At 46.6% G+C, this 22,457-nt stretch overlaps 1 protein-coding gene across 2 annotated transcripts in view; it reads right to left on the bottom strand.

Moving 5' to 3' along the window:
* The window catches only part of DENND1A (DENN domain containing 1A), a 152,006-nt gene that overhangs the window by 4,626 nt on the left and 124,923 nt on the right, over nucleotides 1-22,457 (bottom strand). The window contains exons 19-21 of one of the 2 annotated variants that reach the window (XM_027741335.2): nucleotides 19,326-19,457; nucleotides 4,980-5,068; nucleotides 590-718 (exon numbers count right to left, since the gene is read on the bottom strand). In XM_027741335.2, coding sequence (XP_027597136.1) covers nucleotides 590-718; nucleotides 4,980-5,068; nucleotides 19,326-19,457 — 350 coding nt within the window. The remainder of the gene's footprint in view (nucleotides 1-589; nucleotides 719-4,979; nucleotides 5,069-19,325; nucleotides 19,458-22,457) is intronic. The other variant, XM_027741337.2, reaches the window with a different exon arrangement.

Below are 22,457 nucleotides of genomic sequence, written 5' to 3' on the forward strand. Positions count from 1 at the left end.
CATTTGTTAAACTGTACCACAAGTTCCAGTTCAAAAGGTGGATACAAACAAACCCAACAAACCTCCTGCTCCCTGTGTAACTGTCAGACTGTACCCACCGCCCTGGGAGGACACATGCACGGGGAGTCCCCAGGGATGTGGGACCTGACAGACCAGAGGCTGGGATCAAACAGGTGACACTGGAGAAGGCTGGTTACTGCCCTGAACCAGGGCTCACAGGGCAACCCAAAACCACTGGAACAAGGCTCACAGGACAACCCAAGATCACAGTAGCACTGCACAAAGAAGAGTGGCAGAAGGCCTGGACAGGAGCACGAGCAGCATGGTGGAACAAAGGACAAATGGCAGGGGGACATCCCACAGAGCTCCAGTAGGCTGTGGGCTGCTGCAGTGGTTCATGCAGGAGGATGCTTTTGCATGCTGCTCAACACAAAACAAACAAGCAGGAGAGATGCTGGACATTCACCAAGCACTGTAAAGAGACCACAGGAGCATTCCCAAAATGCCAGTACAGGAGCAGGCACCCTGAGCAATGCAAAACCCACTGTTGGCAGCCGGCACGAGCACAACCAAAGAGTAAAGGATAGACCATTCGAAAGGAGCAGAGAAGAAAAAGTTTTCAGAGAAGCCAGAGACAGGATCCTCTTCCTGCTGAAACTCATCATCAGAGGAGTCCTCCGAGAGGAAGACAGTATAGTGTCGCATGGGCTTTACCAGGCTGGGGACAGGAAGAGAGAAGGCAGTTATGAATTGCTCGCAGCTCCTGAGGAGAGAACCCGAGAGCTGGAGGCTCCAAACCCCCCTGAACTGGCTGCCTGCACTGCCCAGGGCTCACAGGGGCACAAACCACAGCTCTGCTACACAGGCCAGGGTGCCATGGGGTCGGGAAGGGCCCTGTGAGCTGCAGTCACAGCACAGTGCAGGGGAGCCACACAAACCCATCTCCCACCACATTCCCTGGTGTTGGGCATCTCCTTGTTCTTCAGACACACGGCTCGGAGCTCTGGCTGCAAGCAAACACCCATCACATCTCCCTGCTGCTCCACAGACACACTGGCATTAGCCTGGCACACACAGGAGCTGACTCCAGGTGTCAGTTCCTACCTGTACCTGTTTTTCATACTAAAATTGCTTCACTCTAGAATAAAATCAAAACTGCCCAAGGATGGATATGAAACATCCAGTATACGTTTCTTTCCTCTCTGGTAAACTGAAAATCATTTCTTAAAGATTAGCTCAGAAAAGGAGAAGTTGGACACTGCCACTGCCAATGAATGTTTATTCACAATCAGGACAGAGCTAATTAATACAAGGTCTCTGACAGGTGGCAGTGGCTGCAGCTGATGGTGTTAAATCAGCCTGCCTTACTCCATGAAAGCTGGGGCACTGCTGTGCTTTTCCCTCTCCTGCTGTAACAGGTATCCAGGGGAAGGGAGGGGAGGCCACTGCAGTGGGAACCATTGGTTTGAACATTTTTTAATTTTTTTTTTTTTTTAGAAAGTGACTATGATTAAAAAAAAAATCAATTTACATTAATAAAAGGCTCTACCTAAAATAAAGCAGAAAGCAAAGACACCTAATAAATACTCGTGTTTTGAACTCAGATACACGTCTTTGTGTCTTAAGAGAGTAAGCTACCATTTAACATGAGTCCAGAAAACCTAATGTGATGTCCAGAAATCCAGAGTGACACTGAATTTCCACATATATATATATGTATATTTATATGCAGGAAAAGGGAGAGGGAAGGGGAAGAAGGAAAGGGGAAGAGGGAAAGGTGAAGTGGAAGGGAAAGGGAAAAGGGTAAGGGATAAGGGGAAGGGCCGTGCCCGTGCCCAGCGCAGGGTCCCCGCCCCGCACAGCCCCGTGTCCCTGAGCGGTGACAGCGCTGACAGCGCCCGCGCCCGTAAATACCGTGTCAGAGCGGCGCCGGCACCGCCGCCACGGCGGGCTCCGCTTAATGAGGGGGATCTGCATCTCGGCAGCTTTTTTCATGTGTCAGGATGCATGGACAAATCAGCGGCACATCACGCTGGCCAAAAATGAAATGCTGACAAATGTAGATATTTCAAATTTAATTGACACCTAAATGTACTTGAGATAGAAAAAAAATACGTACAGAAAACGGGAGTGCAGGATATGGGAATTAATAAGGAGAATTCTGCGATAATTTTAAAGGATGTTTCAGTTATGGGAAAATTAAATCTGTGTATTTGATTACAGTGTTGCTCTTTCCTGAGGACAGGCATTATGGTACAAAGGGGTCTATGGACTTGACATTATCCTCCTAAAAAGGGCTCCCCAAATCTAAGGGAGAATAATTTTTTATTGGTATAGTTTTGTAAAGAACAGCCATACAGGAGCTCTAGGGAATTAAGGAATCTGTGCCTCTTAGTGAAATGCAGAGAATGAGGGATTTGGATGCATGGGCTTTTTTCCTGCTGGTATGAAATAGGAGACTTGGGACTGAGGGGATTACCTGGGAACTCTTCCACCTGAACACAGCTCAGACCTACCCCTGGAATCCCTTTCTGCAGATCCTGAACACTGTCAGAGCTCCTTGCTTGCAGTGAGGCCATGGAAAACCTTCCCATTCCCATATGCTGTGTGGGGGAGCCCTGAGAGCCTGGTTACACCTGGAATTTAATGTGCCTCACGAGCCTGCACCATCCAGCACAGCACCACTGACTCCATCCCAAATGCTGGGGACGCCCAGCACGGCCCTGCAGCCCGTTCTCCTGGACACAGGGAATGCAGCAGCTCCTGTGCCAGTGCCCAGGGCTGGGGCAGGGCCATAATGACCTGTCACAGCACCCCAGGGCCTCTGACACGCGGTAATTGGGAGCCCGACCCTCTGACTGCCCCGTTCCATTTCCTCCCGCTCCACAGGCCCTGGGAGCCAGCTGGGAGACATCCCAGAGCACTCTGGAGAGCCTATTCCACAGCTAATAGGAAATCTCGCTGTGGTGTAAAAGGGAGCTCTCAGAAATCTGCCTGGCTGCTGAAAATGCGACACCTTATTTCTGTGACCAGCTCATTTGTGTTTAAGGAGCCACAGCCCAGTGTCAGGGCTGCCCTGGCTGGTAATGCAGCATTTCCTGAGCTCTCATCTGCAAACTCTTCCTGTTACCTTAGAGCTAGAAAAGCTTTTTAAAAATTATAAATTTTAGATTAAGGATGAATTTTTAAGAGTCAAACATCACAAACCTTGGGTTATTGATACAATTCTAAAGAAATAAACTTTCTATTGAAATAGAAGAAAAAATCACTGACAATTCTGACTCTTCTAAACACTGGTTTAACAACAGACATAAGCCACGATCTTGGGTGTTCTTTGCAGTCACTGCTCCTGCCCCCCTGTGCTTCAACTGAAGACTTATTAGAAAATGAGCACAGACACTCCCAAAACAATGCTTTCCTTTTATACATACTAAAAAAATTAACTCAGGTAACTAAAGATATAAATTTCCTCACCTCCAACGCTACCAGGTAACACAAGTGAAAATATATATTGTGGTGTATAAATAGTATGGTTAAAATTCATGTTTCTGTTAATTTGCGGTCTGATGGTGGCAGGAACTGAAGATGCACGTGAGCAGTGAGCCCCCTGGAATGGCAGCAGCTTTGGAACCCAAAGTGCAGAACCCTCCAGATGAACACACAGAAATGTGACACTGATTCAATTATCCTCCACCTCCATGCAGATCAAATAGTAAGGAAATGCTTTCAGTTTAAAAATCCCTGTCACCTCAGAGCAGGGCCAGCACGGGCCCCTTGCGGGCTCTGCATCTGCTCCACCAGAGGGCAACCAAATTCCACTGGAAAACGGCACATAACTGCTGGAAAACGGCACATAACTGCTGGAAAACGGCACATAACTGCTGGAAAACGGCAAACGCTGAACAGAGACCGTTCGGCTCAGGTAAGAGCCAGGGCATCTCCCCACCTGGAGAGGCTGGGAAAAGCTGCCCCTGCTCTTCACTCGGGGGGTGAGGGACACCCAACCAAAAGGCACAGTCCTTAAGCTCCCCAGATTCCCAGCTGAGGGGTGGAACCTCCTTATTGGGACCCTTAAGAACTGCAGCTAATGCCAGGCTGTGCCCAGCAGAACTTGGTGCTGGGACCTTCAGCTCGTGAGCAGCCACACCCCAGAGAACCAACAACTGCAGCTCCCAAGTGCACACGGTGCAGCCTCCCCTGTGTCTGTCACACACAGCTCTGTCCCCTGGGCTGTGCTGGCAAGTCCAATACACCCAGTCTCTGCTCAGGGTCTCCCTTGATGGCCCATTGCTAACTCCTCAGGCACCCACACAGTACTGGGTGCTCTGTAAAAAGTCCTGGTATATGTAACATCTGTGAAACCAGCTGAAAAAGCCTCTCCAAGGTAACAGCACACACTACTTGGACACACCAGACAGATGTTGGAGACCAACACGTTCTATCCAGGAGCACTTGGCTGCAGCAGCACAGCTGGTTTGGAATGTCACCCCTTTACTGTCACAGCTAAAAGGGTGATGAATTTGCTGGTACTGTGGCAGCCAGTGAAGCCCTCCCAGCCCTCAGCACAGAGCTCCTCACAGCCCTCCTGGTGCTGCCCTCTGCCAGCAGACACAGCCCTCTGTGCCATCACCCTGGAACAGGCAGGTCTGAACCTCCCAGGTACAGCCTGGCAAGCAGGCTGGGTGTGCAGGGCTGTGCCTGACCATGTCCTTCAAAGAAAAGTGCAAAACAAACCAACTCAGAGATGAACAAACCTCCAACACCTGAGAATCTCACTGACCACGCTGATGCCACTGTGTGTGACCTGGCAAACCAGAATTTTCTCATAAGCAAACTTTGGTTTCTTGCTTTTTCACACTTCCTCTACAATGTTCCAAAAATTTTAAAAATCCCATTTTTTGTTAAGTTAAAAAATAACTTTGATCTGCAGTATTTTTCAATGCCTCCTTCAGTGAGTGCCAGGGCAGCAAAGCACTTACTGTTCTGGGCTGGGAACCGACGTCCTGCGTCCCTCTACTGCAATGTTGCTCTTGGGTCTCTTGACAACATGAGGCCTTGGGGGGCGAACCTGTTACACACACAGAGACCTCTGATCAAACACTTCAGCTGATCCAACACCAGACACAAATCCCAAACACGGATCATTTTAATTATTACTTGTTGGGGGAGGAATTTTTTTTTTTTTTTTTTTTTTTTTTTTTTTTTGGTATTTTTCTTCCCAGGCACATAAACCTCAAATTCTCCAGCCAGGAAAAAGCTATCAAATCGTGTGCAGTGCTCCTGCCCTGCACACCAGCATGCAGAAGGTAGCAGCAGCATTATTGCATTGAATTTTCATTTCAAAGGAAATGGTGCACAGCAGATATGATAGAGAAATCCAAGCTGTATTGCCACTATTTCTTAGGAAAAAGGGCTTATGAAAAGGTCAGATGTTAAGGTCTTGGAGATCAGTCCCCACACAAGGCTGCTCCTCTCTACAATAAAGACGGCTTAAGAATGTGAATTTATGGCAGGAATGGAAGGATTAAGTTTGTGGCAACTTCAACTGAACTTGCAACGTGGTGAAACATGGGGAAAAGAACAACAGAGCTAATTAGAGGAGCTGAGCTGTCAGAGCGCGGCAGAATGGCTCGGTGCCAACAAACAAAAGGAATGGGCTGGCAATCAGCAGGATCGATGAAGAATACTGCTTCATTAGGGCTGATAAAACAGGCAGAGACGAGAGAGGAGAGGGGGGAGAGAGGCAGGAGGGCCGGGGAGAGGGGAGCACGGCGGAGGAAGGGGGAAGGAGAGGGAGAAAGCAGCTGTTTAATTAAACGGGAGCTGGGAGCTGATGTGCAAAGCTGGGTGTCACTGGGCTGGGGACACTTTCACCTCTGGGGGTGTGCTGGGAGCAGGGACACAGAGCAAGTTTGGGGTGGCCCTGGGGGCCACTGGTCCAGGGCAGAGCGGGGTGACGTGCCAAGGGGGATTTAGGGCATTGTTCAGGGGGAACTGCAGGAAAAGCCAGGAATCAAGTCATTCCTTGCTGGATTTTGAGCCTCACATAGAAAAACAGGCAAGGTTAAATGCTTATCAAATGCAAAAGTATCAAAGAAATCCAATTACGTGAGCACACTGCCAAAAGAACAAAGGTAAACTCCCAGGGCAGAAGGGCTGAATGTGCTTATTACTGTCCCCATCAACATTAGGCATAATTATTATATTTTAACTTTTTCTAATTGAATAAAGTTTCCAAACAGCCACTGTTAGACCAAACAGATCTCCATTAATTATAAGCAACAACCCTCTCTCTTTCATAATACCACCACAGCTCATTTCCAAACCAGCAGAATGCAAAGAACATCTCTGTTCTGCTTCCTTAGCCTTTCTTTGGTGTGTGTTTTTGGCTTTATTATTAGCAGTGACTCATATTGCAAGCACCAGTGCCCATGGAGTCCTCCCTGCAGCAGTAAGAATTTCCCAGGAATTCTGCTCTTATGTGGCCCTAGTTGGAAGAGCAGAGGGACCTGGTGTCCTCCCTCAGTGCTTGTGAACAAGGCCAGGATCACTGACTTGCTGGTACCCACTTCTGGAATGGCTGCCAAGACTGAGAGAGGGGAAAAGCAGCTGCACAAAGTATTATTTACACACACACAAATGTGTTTCAACTATTAAAAGCCAAATAACAGTTCTGAACAACAACAAATTTATGTATATGTGGTACAAGCATATTTTTGGGAGTGATTATAATCATTTACATTTATCTTGAATTTCCTCTTGATGAATGAAGCCTTTCTGTTCCACTTATTGACACAGCCAGATGAATGCAACAGGAGCTTTCATTATTACATTTCCAACCTTTTATCAATCACATTGGGAGCAAAGACAGTTGAACCAAACACATCACAGGGAGGACTATTAATGCACTACAGCTGGGAGATTAAACAGTCTTAGCATGTAATAAATGTATAAATGTAATAAACCCGTGTCATAAATGACTCCATCTGAACACCACTGTTCAGCAGCTCTGGTGCAGAGGAATCACAACATGCCCTCATACACCTGCCAGCCATGGAACACGAGGGCACTGAAGCACCACAGGAACCCCACGGAACAGGGAACGTCTGATCCCGGTGGAACAACCTGGGGGGGTCTCCCACGGCAATCACATTTAACAGAACACACATAAACATAGTCAGTGCTCCTTTTTAAACACAGAAAACAGAAATCTTCAGAGCAAAAATCCATGGAAGTGACTCTGTTAAGCTGGACACCCAGAGTTAAGAAGGAGGAGAAGAAACACATGCTATTGAAATGTAACACAGGAACATGCACCAGAGATCAAAAGTTAAAACACACACCCAAGTGCACTTGTTAAACAGTTACCTGCTCATCCAAAACATATTTTAACAAGTTTTAGCAAGACTAGATTTGAAAACTTGCATCTCTCTCTTTCTTATGAACATGTGTGTATGTGTAAGGAAGCAAGAAGTAAGATGATTTGGGGGAATTATATTCATGAAGCTGAAGTCCTGAATTAGACATAAATATCTTCCAAGGCTGTTGCAAAAACCAACACCCCTCCTAAACTGATACCTGTTGCCTGCCCTACTACAAAAAATAAAAATTTGGTGCAGATCCAGCAGAGTCTCCAGTTTTAAAGCCATCTGGCAGAGTTCATAGACAACAACTGTCCTACAGGGAGCGTTTTGGGGCAAAAACTGCTGAAATAAGGTATCCCTGCCTAACACAGGACAGGTACTGCACTGCCAGTAATTTCTGTGCAGTCCTTCCATGGCAGAGTCCCTTCCCCTGGCCAACCTGCCATGCCTGTTTTACACTGGAATGACTCAGTGTATGTCCTCCACAGCGTGGTACCAGTGTCCTACTGCCCAAACATCCACCTGCTTTCTTCAACTCTACTCACACAGCTGTTCCATGGAGAAGAATTAAGCATCTCAAAGTAATTTAAAGCATAACTTGCAGAGAATAAATATTTTCTCTTCAGACTTCTGCTTCCTTTCGTATTTGAGTTCAGTGCAAGTCTTCAAAAGCTCACTGGCTAAAAACTTCTGCCAGCCCAGCAGGGCTTTCTGGGTAAGCAATCCCCGCAGAGGTCAGAGGAGCCTGGCAGAGCAGCCCCATTACCTGCAGAGCTGCAGGACTCCAGAGAGAAGCAGAGCCCCCCGGGTGCCGGGCTGAGAGAGAGTCAGGAGCACAGCTCACACACGGCTTGTGCAGCTGGACAGTCCCAGGGCCAGGTTTAGTAGTGCTGGAGGAGGCAGCTCAGGCAGGGTTAAGCTGTGCAGGGAGACAAACCCCAGCTACTCACGGGCCGGGCCGAGCGCTGGATCCGGGGGGGCGGCGGCCGGGGCGGGCGGAGTCTGTGCTGCGGCGGCAAAGTGGAAACTGCATTAAAGTCACCTGCAGGGAACACTCCACCTCCTGGCACAGGCGGCACGAGCAGCTGACAGCACGGCCTTCACCTTCATACTCACCTCCTTATTTGATTTTTCCAAAACAGTGGCAAATCCCATGACCTGAGACCTGCCACGACAGGACAGGTCCCCACGTCTGCTGCTGACGTGGGCTGCACACAGCTGCTGTCACACCAAAGGCAGCAGGAGCAGCACTCCAGACCAGTCAGCCAAAATTTACTGAGACAACAAAGATGCTCAAGGGGGATTCGTGGCCCTCGAGGTTCAAATGTTCTGGACTGCATTTATGCCAAGGGAGAGCAGGATACTCAAAAACGCTTTCACTAAAACCTCAAGAGTGGTTTCGGTGCTTGTGAAGGGTTATGGGAAAGGCCTCAAACCAGACATTTAAGAGCACGGGAAAACCTTTCCAGTTAAGCTTTCCATACACTTGGAGGTGAGCACGTGCTCAGCTCCTGTCCTGGCTCGAGGTCGGAATGCACTGCCCAGATGACATGGCCTGGAACTCAAAACTACTTGTGCAAGTATCCCTTTAGCTCTGTGTAAGTGAAAAGAAATACACTACAAATACCCAATGCATTTATATTACAACAAACTACTCCTTTGCAGGTGACAATACTTTCATATCCTTATCCTGTCACTGCATTATTTTTTCCAGCTGAGATTTAGATATCACACATGATTAAGCTTTCATCTCTGATCAAAAAATAATTCTATGTGTTTCCACAATAAAGACACATACAAATGCTGCTCTGGGAAAAGATTAAAGGTGTAGAAACTTTTGTGTCTCTTGGACTTCTAAACAGGCATCGTGTTAACTCTCAGAACTGTGACCCCAGTGCTTGTAACAACACAGGCAAATCCAACTCACACTCAGATTTATCTTACCCACTGAAGTGCTACCAGGAACACAGTTTGTTTTGAGGCCTCGGATGTATTGCACTTCTGAGCCCTGAAGAGATCTGAACAGAAGAGTGAGCCAAACTGCACATTCCCAGGGCAATAGGATGGATGGCTTGGATCAGTGCTGGGCAGCACAGAGCAGAGCAGGCAGGGGCAGTGGGCACGACAGCCTCGGTAACAGGGCTTCATTTCCAGCGTTGCTCTCACTGTCTGCCACCACAACGGGACAGGCAAGCCTGTTCCAACTCTGTGCACACCATATCTACTGGAAGAGCCACTGATTTGAAGTTAATTTGTTAATGCAGCAAAACACATTGTTTCTGAAAGGTCAGCAGGTGAAGCTGTGTTGGAACATCAACTTAATTACCTGGGCTGTGAGGAGGCTGGGCAGGAACCAGCACAGGGCTACAGTGCTAAAAGCTGGTAAATTGCTGCCCTAGGTACCGTCCTAAATGTGTGTACTCTTGTTTTCTGTGAAGGGGAGAAATGTCTAAATTAGCACTTCCTCACCAGTAGCTGTTTACCAGCATACCTTTTTCCTCTGGATATTTGCTTAATTGTCTTGTTCGAAATACTTCTAAAGCAACAGGACAGAAAATTTGCAGAAAGCCAATTTTATGGCTGCAGATCTGGCACTGGTTTACTAATTATCAGACAAGTGACTTAAGCTATGAGATGCTGGAAGAAGAAAAATCTTATATTCCTTTTTACACTATCAAAATACTACTTAAAAATTACAGATCCCACATCTCATAAAGTAGCTATTATATGCCCAGAGAACTTTCACAGCACAGCTATTTAGGTTTTTTATACTAAAGAAAACATTACAAAAAGATCGTTTTTGGTCTGTGAGGTAACAGCTCGTGAGCAGAGCATTATCTCAAACTAATTGTGGATGTCTTTTGAGATTTTTTTTTAAAGTGGTATTCAAAACAGAGCCTTTGTGAGTACATTAGAGGTGCTGGTTCACGTGCAGCAACAAGTGCAACCAGAGAGAAATGCATAAAGAAAACACAGCCAGATGAAAACTGGTTTGTCAGTACATGTAGACAGAAGCGTTTCTCAATTAGCAGTGAGGGGTGTTTCCAATGATTTCCAAAACAAAGCTTTTCTACATGAATATCCCACTTCCTTCTGAAATGCAGGACTGGTTCAAAAGCTGCTGGTATGTTTTCAAGCCAATCAGACATGGGAGAGAGATGCCCTGTCCTGAATGTGCCCAGGCTCACACACATCAGGCTGCAAGAGATCTGCAGTGCTTTGGGACAATGTGCTGGACCTCAACTGAACACTCAATTAAAAACAAAAAAAGGGAGAAAATAACAACACTGAAAAATGTCTGGTACCTAAAAAGATTCAGTACAGAAAGCAGATGGAATCTACGAGGCAGCTGTTTTATTATCCATCCAGATCCCTGCACAGCACACTCTGCTTTTTACATACTCCCATATGTACAGCTCACAAACTGGGATGACAGGAACAGTGTCTGCTTTACAGCATATATTTTTAATTTACACTCTGAAATACTTCAACAGAAATCTGCTGGGTCCTGTGATAAAAATAATCTCCATGTTTTAAGGGATGCCTCATTCTTCAAGGCACATTTGTAGATTGGGAAGGTAGAACGAGTCTGGCAAAAATGTAGCAATGCCTAAAGCCAAAATCCTAAAACCACAGGTGCACTACTGTGGATTATTATTGTTGATAACTAATGCTATTCTAAAAACACATGGCTTAAATCATAAACTCCTGGGCTGTAGAGCTGAATGGTATCTTATTTCTTTTGTCTGCAATTACAGGAAAAAAAGGGAAGAATTTTGAGAATTCCATGGATATATTTTTCTCTGTGTGCTGAGGAGACTGGAACAGGCCATGCCCAAAGCAGCATGTGCTGTTCTGTGATGTAGATGGGAGGAATATTATGTAGGATTGGTTAACTTGTAATGGTGTCTGTGGTTTAAAGACCTGTCAAGACTTCTGATCTCTTCCCAGCCCCAGTGACAGGAAAGTTCCTGCCCTACGCAAACAAGCAGCAAACCCCACCAAAGGTGACACCAACAAAACCTCAGACTGTGTCCACTGAGTTCTCCTCTCCCCCTCTCTGTCTGCTGTGCAGCTGAAAATCAGCCCTGACCTCCTCCCACCTGTATTGGTGGGAGTGCACTCAGCTCTTCTAAAAAATGTAAAATACCCCCTTAACCATTAAACTGATATCATTTGACACTTTGCAGTTTGAGGACTCCTGACATTTTCCAAAGGAGACGCCTGTCAACAGCCTCTTCTTTCCCTGGCACAGAGCCCAGGTGCTGCAGACCAGTCTGAGAGCCACTGCACACAGAGCTATGTGCAGGAGGGATCTCTCCCCACAGCAAACAGATGCCTGCAGAACACAACACGCTTAGTTCAGAGTCACTCTGGTTCAAAGAAGCCTCACACACGTTGTTCCATTGTTGTGTGCAGCTGACCCAGTCCTGCTGCAGACAGGTGCTACCCAGGCCATGGCAGGCCAGGGCTCTGATCCACTGGCACCTCCTGTCACATCCCTGCTCTTTGCTGGGCCTTCCTCTGGCAACCTGCTCCACAGTCACTGCTGTTTGGGCAAGGGATTCACTGCTTTAAACACACCCCCCAGTTCTGTGTTCTGAGAAGGTGTCACAGAAAAAACAAAGACATTCCTACACCCAGAACAGCCTGTGAGTCCCGTTCTCTGACACAGAACACTGCAGCCCTTTCACTGCTCTCCTCATCCCCTCGGGCAACCACTGGGGACTGGCTATAATTTCGTGTTATTTCTTTAATATTCTCACACCTCTTTGCCCTTCATCCTTTGCACCAGATTTTTTCCTGGACCGTGCAGTAACAGCAGAGTCCTGCACTGACAATATCCACGCCTCAATCCTAGAGGGATAACTCAGGGAACACACTGGTATGTTCTGGTGCTAGACCAGAAAGAACACATCCTATGGACTCTCCATCTCACAGTGGCCTTACCCTGAAAGCAGCACAACCTTCACTTGTCCAGAAAGAGAATAAAATCCTGAATGTGACATTATGCACGATGGAAGGGCCAGGAAGGCAAACTCCCTCAACCCATCGAACCAGGCTCTGTCTGGATTACAGCAAACCAGCAAGGAGGGTTTTTATAGAACTGCTCACAGAGATAAAACACAGAAGAGTGTGAGAGAGAATCTCAAATGACTTCTACCAAAATGAGGCTCATTTTGCTGTGGCTTGTTTTCACTCTGTTTCTCAACATACATGGACGGAGAGACATTGCAAAAAATCCCAGACCCACAGAATATATTTATCCCTGTGTTAAAGCCTATCCATCTACTACCTCAGCAGAGTTTAAAATCACAGCTAATAGGTTAACAACTGTTTTTCTTCTGCTTCAGATGAAGAATATCAGAAAGCTGGGGGAATATTCGGCTTCCCAATTTGTACCGACTGCTCAGAGCTACCTGCAATGTCTGTTTGACAGGACTGACATTTTGTACCGCTGTGAGATGGGAGAACGTGTGACATTTTTATTCCTGGTGGCGTACGCCCTTGTAATGATCAGCCCTGGTCGATGTGCTTACTGCAGCAGCCCCGAGCCCTGGAGAACAAACACGAGCCCGAGGTGCCAGCAGTTTGGCTGCCTTATTAAACACCACCAGGATTCTAACGAAGAGCAACTGCTGGAAAATCTCACTGTCAAATCCTCAAGGACATTGTCAACATGGAACTAACTACATATATTTTTCATTTAAAATACTGGAAAATCCAGCAACGCAATATGAAATATAAAGAAAAAAGCCACGTTGTTTGTGCGTGTTTTCTTTTTTAACTGGTCATTTTGTCAGCTTTACACTGGCTTTCTGTGGGCCTGATGCTGGAATTCAAATGAAAGAGATCATGCAACCCACACGATTTAAAATGTTGGAAAATGGACATATTCCTTATTATCTCCTAACAGCTATTCCTCTCTAGCAAGCAGAATACTTGCACAGAATAAAAACCGACAAAAGAAGAGATGGTCTCTCATTTATCAGTTCTCTAAACAGGATGACTCTCTGCCTGGCTCAGCTTCCTCGCTCCCTGGGGCTGCCTGGCTGGGGGACACTGCCCTCACCCCCAGGGGACCTGGCTGCCCTGCCTGCACATGGCACTGCCAGCTCTGTGACTGTGCCACCAGCCCAGCTCTGGGCAGGGCCGACAGCCTGGCCCAGCCCGCAGCCACAGCAGGGTCAGCGGGTACAACCATCATGTTTCTCATACTCTCTCCCTTTAATCTTCGGGTTTAATCCAGTGGCCCAGAGGTCAGTTCAGACAGTTCTGGCCTAACTGCATGTATCAGCTTCATAAGTAATACATAAGAAGCTTCTGGATGCTGATCTACATTGGTAGAAAAGCAAGTCACCCATAAGACACTCCGAGCTCTCCTCAGTTGTCAATCTAGGTGATTTGGTTAGCCTTGCATGTACTGATGTATTTATTTTATATGCATGTATTATTTATAAAGCACAACTCTTCTTCCACATGCCAGCAGCGATGGACCAAGATATTCTCTACAAGATATTTACGGGTTCCTCAGCATAACAGGACTAACAAGGAAGCTGCAGACATGTTACAGCTGCTATCCCTTGTCACAGAGCCCTGGGAGGTCGCTCCAGCAGAGTGTTCCCTGCACACATCCAGTGTTCCAGCAGCTGACATAGTGTACCCAGGGCAGTACATTTATTCTGAACATCCCTGTTTAAGCAGTGCCCGAAGTACCAAGACAGTTGGAAAAGCCATAGTCTAGAATGTGCTTTTCTGTGGATGAACACACCTTCTGGGTGCAGGGCTGGGGCCGCTGCAAAGCATGAATTCCTGCACAGCCCCGGGGCCACGCACGGCTGCAGCAGCTGAGGGGAACACAGCGCTGGGGTGCTCGTTAGAAAGCCCTGGGCAGAGGGAGCAGGAGAGGCAGGAGCCCCTGGGCAGGCTCTGCAGTGCTGAACACCTTCCTGAGGAGTGTGCCAGGCCCCCTGGGCACACATTTACACACATTCACACACATGAGGAGTGCAGGCCTTTCAGTTCATCCCTCCCGCCCCAGGATCACCATTTCTGCCCAAAGCAGAGTTCAATCCAATGCATTATTGTCTCGTCCACTGACACTGTTTTCACTGCCTAAGAACACTGTCCCCCAGGAACCTGATGGGACATCTGAGTGGCCTCAAGCAGACATTAGGTGGACCAGTGCTTCTGGACCACACCATGTGCCTTTCTTGCAAGGTGACTCTTACCGAGCAACTGAATTCCCTCCTGAAAGGAACAGTCAAAGAAAGGAGTGGAAAGAAATGAGGGTAGAAGATATGCTTTCTGTAGACAAAAACATTTTAAAGAACTAGGCTTATACTTTTGCTAAATCCATAAAGAACCAAATGGAGAGAGGGAGGAAACTCCACGTGGCTGCACAGAAAGCAACAGGGAGCCCACACTGCTCATCTGTGGGCAGAGGGGAAGGGAGGCTCCTGTTCCTAAGGAAGGCCCCACTATTGCCCGAGCAGCCCTGAGTGGCCAGGAGAGGAGGCTGCTCTGCAGCCAGAGCACACAGTTGTATGAATATTAGCAAATGAACTTGTTTTCCCCTTTCCCCTTTGGTTTCTACCTCAGTGCCACACAATGCCTGCTGTGATCCAGGGGAATCTGCTATTGTTCCGATGCACCTGGGTGTGAAGGGAGTCACAGGGTCTGGCAAGGGAGCCTTCCTCCCTTCCCTGCTTCATCCCTTTTACCCCGGAGATAATCCCTCCTCTGCTGCCTCTGGCCTCAGCCATCCAGTGCTGCATTCCTGGAATGTAGCTGGCTGCTGTTCTCCATCTTCCCCCTGACCTCTTAATGCCGTTTAATCTCCTGGAAGAAGAGCCCTGCCCTGCAAAGCAGAGCTGTTTGCTCTGTGTGTCCAAGTGCAGATCGTGAACAGGAAAAATGAACACGTTCATTTACAGCAAATGGGACCAAAACAGCCAAGAAGATGGCAGTTTCCATGTTATGGCCTGCAAAAGTTTAACAGCAGTCAGGATCAGGTGGGAAGAGAAGCTGGAGAAGCCTTTCCACAGTTAGACTAAAGCTGCTTTAGTACATGAGAGTACTTTCCTTTTGTTTCATAGTTATCTACATTACCCCCAGAGCACTGACTCTCTGTAGTTTGCATCAAGAGTGGAACAGGACTGAATCTCTTCACCAAAGACATACTTCAAGAGTCTTTTGTATGTTGTTAAGCTTTACCTTTTGGTGTAAAAATGGAATAAAATATCCTATTTGTTGGTAAATAAAAACAAGCCACAGAAACATAAACACAGCTAGGCTGACAAAAGACATTCCAATTATAACAGACACAATTAGAGAACTGCACAGAACTGGCAGGATCACTTGCTTCTAATGAAATGATTCCCTTTCCCAACAAGTGATGTTTCTGGCAGCCTATCATTTGCTGGTTTAATTTTACTAGATCAGTCGTGCTCCTGACTGTGGAAAGGCTCCAGAGGGAGAATGTTCCTAAGTGTAGGTTTGTTTTTAAAGCCCTGGGGCTCCCCCCATGTGCTCACACACCCTCTCACAGACTGGTGGGAAGACTGGGCACATCCTGTGTGATCCTGTGGGTCCTGCCAGAGGAGCCCCAACAGCTGCTTGTTTGACAGGGCACGTGTTCAGAACAGTCACAGCCTCTGTGTTGTGTTTATTCTCCAAACAGCTCAAAGACAACCCAGGCAGACGTGTGCACTCTACCTAAAGAGCTGGAGCGAGGTGTGGAAACGAGGAAACATCACCTGTGTTAGAGTGTCCCTCTGCCCTGTCAACGGTCACTCCCAGTGCCTGCCCTGCCTGGCACACTGGGAAGGATCCCAAGGACAGCCCTGGCAGCTGAATATGCACCATGTGCTCCGATGCTCTAAGTACATCTTGGCCAGTTTTTATGACAAAAACTAGAAGAAAGCAAGTAATAAGACATTTATGGAATCATTAAGGTTGGAAAAGACCTTCAAGACCATGAAGTCCAACCACCGACCCAGCACCACAAGGGATGTTTTCTGTAGCATTGGGTCTTCCATAACAATTAACCTCACTTTCCCCCAAAATAGAGAGCACTATTCAGTACTACAAACTATTCATTTGAATCTTGTCCTTGCCTTGAAAATTGTTCCCTGTTCTCCCCCCTCATTAAACCTTGAGTGGTCTGTACAGTTCCTGCTACTTGTTGAGTACAGTTGGATTGCCCTGGAGTCCGTGGTGACAGCCCTGTATTTGGTTGATCCAAGAGTCAACAGGAAAGGAACACCCTGGGGAAACCGAAAAGCACATAAAGGCACACCAAAGAAAAGCTGTGGTCCCACCCTCCCACTTGGTCTCCTGGTGTCTTACTAAGAACACTTTGTTTAAATCTTTATGGCACTGCCCCAGGCTATCTGGCTAAAATCCTTCTTTTCACCATCAAGGAGAGCTTCCCCACAATGCCTGAGTATTACAGAGAGCACCCTTAAAACAATTCCATGATAAAGAAGGCTCTCCAAGGATGCCCGATCACCACTCGCCAGGATGAGCCACACGCTGGGGGATCTCACCCAGATAATTACCACTAAATTTTGGTGCACCATCAGCTGAGGTGCTGTGCCTCCAAAGGCATTTCAACATATTTTACTGATATTTTTTGTAGCCTCACAACTGCAGACACACAACTGTGTTTGGAAAGGCTGGAAAGCCACTCACTATAGGGTGAGAGATAATGAGTTAAAATTAAAGGTTGCTGCTGGCTCCCCAGCCCATCCCCCTTTAGCTAATCTGTCATGTAATGAAGAGAAGCCCCCAGCACAGGACAGCTCGCTGCCGGCTCACTTACAGCGAGCTGATTAAGAATGTTCAACCAACAGCAGCCCGCAGACCTTTCCGAGGAAAATAAATCGAGTGTATGCAAATGTGTTTGTCACTTTGACAGCACGTCTCAATTAGAGGCGCGGCGGGCGCGGAGCTGTCCCCGCTCCGCCGGCCGGGCTGACCCGCTGCCGCATCTCCAGCGCCCGTGCCAGCCCGGCACGGCCCGGCAGCGGGGACAATGGCCCGGCAGCGGGGACAATGGCCCGGCAGCGGGGACAATGGCCCGGCAGCTTTCATCCCGGGGACAATGGCCCGGCAGCGGGGACAATGGCCCGGCAGCTTTCATCCCGGGGACAATGGCCAGGCAGCTTTCATCCTGCGCCTCGCCGGGCTGCGAGCGCACAAACAGCCCCAGCGCCGACGCTCGCGGCTCTTTAATTGTTCCCACCTTCTGCATTCCAGGCAGCGTTACAAGTGACACTGAAATCGCTGCCTTTAATCACGAGGTAGAAGCCATCTCCCATTTAACCAGTAAATGCTGCTGCTTTTTTTTCCTCCCCAAAGCCTTAATCTATATTTCATAAACCCGAACATCTTTTCCTTTCCAATGGAAGTGGGGTTGCATTTTCGTTTGGCACCGGGCTACCAGGAAGAGCAGAGCCGAGCCAGGACAAAGGCTGGGAGGGGGAGAGCCCTACAACTGCTAAGTCACATCAGTTTTGGGAGCCCAACACTCGTAATGCAATGACAGCAATAAGCATTTGGCCAGCGAGCCTCTCACCACAGCCAGGGGCCGGCAGAGCTGATGTGTGTTTCTTTTGACACACAGAAAGGGATCATTAAAAAATTTGAAAGTGACTGTTAGGAAACCTCATGAATTTAAATTTGCACTTACCACTCAAATATATATTTCATTAATCTACCAAAATGTTTGAACCAGCCATCCCTCATAAAAATCTAAAGGAAAAACTGAAAATAAATTGTAATATTATCTGATTTCTGACTGCTTCAAATGAAATGTAACATGTCCCTGCTGGAGCTAGATGGCTGCATTCCTCCAGTAGCCCCAATTCCTCTCAACTGTATTGGCACAGAAAGTAAGGGAAAAATAAATCACTACTGCAAATACTTAATTGGAAGAGAATCTGCCTTACAAAAAGTCTTCAAGAACTTACATTTAGCACAGTGGTGAAAGTTCCGAAAGAAATAAATCTATTTCTAAAATGATACAGACAACACTGCTCTGAGCACTGATCATCTCATGTAGCCCTAATGCCTGAACAGTCAGTGCAGCCACTGGTTTCTATTCATAGGTATTTCTCTAAAAATCCCAATTTATAATGTTGTTTTACAATTGCTTGCAAATTACACTCTGCTTCCTTAGAAGAAATCAGCTATTCCTTCCTGTTTTCTGATCAGAACAGTGTAAAGAATAGATACAGGAAAAGAAAAGAGAACTCTAAACACAAATCATGTTATTTTTTGAGTCAGGCTACACTTAATAGGGGAACACTGGCAAACTGATAATAAATACTGTACGTTTTTCCATGAAAATCACAGAAACTACAACATTTTCTAAATAACTAGCTCTTAAAAACCCCACACAAACTCACTGTTTTGCAGACATATCAAAAGAAACATTACACGAGTAACTAATGTGAACAGCTCAGCTGTCAATACCGAATACAGAGTACACTAACAAGCTATTAATTGATTTTTCCATCTTAGTTCATCGCATTTAATTTTCAGAGACTGTTCAAATGCTTTAATAGTTGGATGTTCCATATTGACACTAATGATCTGGCAAGATAACAGAGGACATTTTAAATTCTACACCCTCAGTCCTGAGGGCTGTAGCTCTTTGCAAGCTGAAAGAACCACAAAATAGTTTATAAAATTGCTTTAATAATTATGCTTCACCCCCCATTCGCTTCGAATTTATTTTCCTCAAAATCATCGTATGAACAAAAGGAATCAAGAAACCCCAGAAAAATCAGGTTTTGGACTCTCATTTAAACAGATGCAGCAGAACTAAAGCCATGATAACATAATTCAGCAAGTGGAAATAATGAAACGATTGGCATCTTCGTTACTGTGATTTTTCTCTGAACTGGTTTTGCTGAGTCACACAATTTAAAGAGACCTGACACTGAGACCTACCTGCCCAAAATGTACTGTGATTGGTCTTCTGTCCTCTCTTAATTTAGGGTCCTTCTTCTCCCCCAGTGGTGAGGGTGCTGTCCTGGGCAGGGACTCCTCTGGCGCGGCCGAGCACCCGTTCTCAGCAATGTCCTGCGTGGTAGGAAAAGGTGAATAGCATGGCCAGGAACACTCTTGAGTGAGGGCAAGGTGCACAAAGGACACACTAGAGGAGAATGCTGACTAACAATTTGGATGTCAGGGGAGAAAAAACACCAAAGTACAGAAAAGAAAACATCATTAGAATAAAACATGTCATTGCAGTTCGGCCATCAGAGCTTGTACACAACCCCTCTCTCCTCCCAGTGCCAGTGGTGCAAACAGGGACAGTCAACAAAACGTCTGACCTGAACACGCAAAAGCCAGGAAATGCACGTGGAGGAAAAAACCATAGCTCAGATTTGCTATTTTAGCAACGAATTCAACAGAAGCCCAGGAACAGGGTATTCTGCTTTTTGTAAAGCTAAATGAACACGGTAATTCCATTTACGTACTGCACAGAATTAGCCATAGCAGAACAATTACTGGTGGAAGTGGCAAGGAGAGATGGAACTCGGAGCTTAGTTAGCTTTCATTTCATCTCTGAGCCTGTGTGGACTGAATGTGCCTCCAGGAGAGCGTACACCACCAACTGCTGCCTCACAGAAGGCTTTTGTGTTTGCTTTGACATCAGTCCTCTTCTCCAGAAGTGAGGTGACCCACCAGCCTAGGTTAGAGGACCTGGCAAGTGCAGGCACGGGGTACGTAACACGGGTTTTGAACAAGACAAAGGCCCGCAGACACCAGGAATCAGACAAGGAGCAAAGAGTTTGAAAGTGAGTTGAGAAAGAGTCTGCAGCGCAGTGGGGCCCAAAGCTTCACATCTCTGCAACAATGCCAGGGAAATAATGGCGGGTAAATATCGAGAGGAGGCTGCACAGGCTGGGGCTCGGCAAGGCCGACCTAAGGGTGGCTGCTGACACCGGCAGCTTTGATTGCTGACCTCCGGCCCGGCCGCGGCCCCGGCGCGCGCAGGTACAATAATGAGCCGTGTGGGCTGATGGCCAATTAGAAACGGTGCCTTTGGACACACACTGACCTAATGTGTTTAGGTCAAATGAAACAAAAAGCTCGATGGACTTTCTAAGGGGCTTTGTCTGCTCCACAGAGAAGCTGAGACCCCTCTTTAGATCCAGCTGGTAGAGCAGTGGTTCCCCAATATGAGCATAAGGATCGTGGGGAATTAACAACTTGCTAAGGTCAAACTGGAGAGAAAAACTTTTTCCTCCTCCCGCCCTCTGGCTCCACAATGGCACCTTGTCTTTAAAAAGTACAGCTAAGTCCACAGAATTAGTAACAAAGAGCCCCAAAACAATGCAATGACAAGAAATGTGTCTGTCAAACTCATCCTGCAGCTCCCAACAAGCCACCAAGGGGTCTGCTCAGTTCTGGACTCACAGAACCCATGGCAGCACCACAGACTGCAATGACATCACACACAAGCTTTATTCCCACATTTCTGTGCAAGTGGAGCCATATGAAACGTGCCTCAAGCCCCAGAGCTGCCCAAGCCCAGGCACCCGACCTGCTCTGGGAGGGGCTGTGCCCAGCCCTGCAGAGGGGCCAGAGCGGGGGCTCCAACCAAGGGATGGACAGCTGGGTTATATTTGAGTTACACAAACAGTGAAACATGATATTAAATGCCCAGAATAAGGGCTCCCAATAGCATAAAAATTATGAAATGTCAAAGCATCTGGAACTTCTACAATCGGAAAGGAAACAACAGTCCTTCAGCCCACTGGCAGACCTGGGATTGGCACCTGATTGGTATAAGCCAGCAAGACATTCCTGAAGTAGCTTAAATCATATATGTTATTCAGGATAATAACAAAAACCATGAGATCTCTCCCTCCCAAAAACTGGGAAAAAATGGAAGGTGAAAGTTACTCATTACTGGAACAAATTCTCCAGGAATACAAAAATCTAGCAATGTTTCAGTGACTTTTAACAGAAAGAAGTGTAATTTAAGGATATCATTAAAACCAAAACCATCTTTTGTCTGAGGAAAGAAGATACTTGACAGATTAGCAGAAAAAAGAATGATAGTGATCTATCACACTCCAGAATGATCTCCTGGACACCTCCACGAGAAGTGCTTCCCCCAACAACTGTCTATTCAGGTGAGATCTTTCCTACCTATTTATTTTAAAGGAGAAATTTCAGAGAAAGGGATATTCTGTTTAAATATGCATCAGCAATTTTTCCAGAAGACTTTTACAAACACTCCAAATGCTGGCTCTAGAGGAGCAAACCCCATTCTGAATGTGGAGAGGCACTGTCCTGGTGCAGGTTGTTCTGTAAAGCTCTACATGAGCTGTTCCTACAATACCAGCCCTTAGCCAGAGCCACACAGGGCTCTATGACTAAAATAATGTCAAATACAGTAATGCCAAGTGCCCAACCATTTATAGAAATTGTCTTAGCCAGAGCCCTCAGTTCCATTCTCCTGGCTGAAAGTTGAGGATGGTACCATTCATATTCCTCCTTCTTCCTAATTCTATGTAGTTAAGCTTCAAATGAGCCACTAACGGGACTCGACCATCAGGGTCCATTTGTGAGATGGAAAAAGGCAGCCTTTGCCAAAAAAAAAAAAGGGGGGGGGAAGAAAAAGAAAAAAAAAAGGAAAAAAAAAAAGAAAAAAGAACTGTATCAGATATAAAATAAAGCTAGCAGGCTGTATCTATTAACAATTATTTGCTCTCACTCATAAGAATCCTCTGAAACCGATTTCTGTTGCTTTGAAATACTGCACCACAAATGAACAAGGGATGGAAATGGAGCCCCATTCAATCTCCACTATCATATTAAAGAAGGACCTTACACACACCACAGTGACCTCTCAACAGGTCAATCCTGCATTTCTCATTTGCAATTCAAACCCAACACTGGAGCAGACCAAGGGCAAAATGGGCTCTTGATTATATTTAAGAGGTCACCATTGCTATGCAGAGTTGGAGGAAGCAGACCTCCAGCTTTATTGCATTTTTAAATTCTATCTTGTACAGAAGCTGCTCAGATTTGGCAGTGAAAACTGGAAAAGGGATGTTTATATTT

Source organism: Pipra filicauda, unplaced genomic scaffold (assembly GCF_003945595.2).
Source record: "Pipra filicauda isolate LSUMZ 115617 unplaced genomic scaffold, ASM394559v2 scaffold100_size2392355_pilon, whole genome shotgun sequence".
Taxonomy (NCBI): domain Eukaryota; kingdom Metazoa; phylum Chordata; class Aves; order Passeriformes; family Pipridae; genus Pipra; species Pipra filicauda.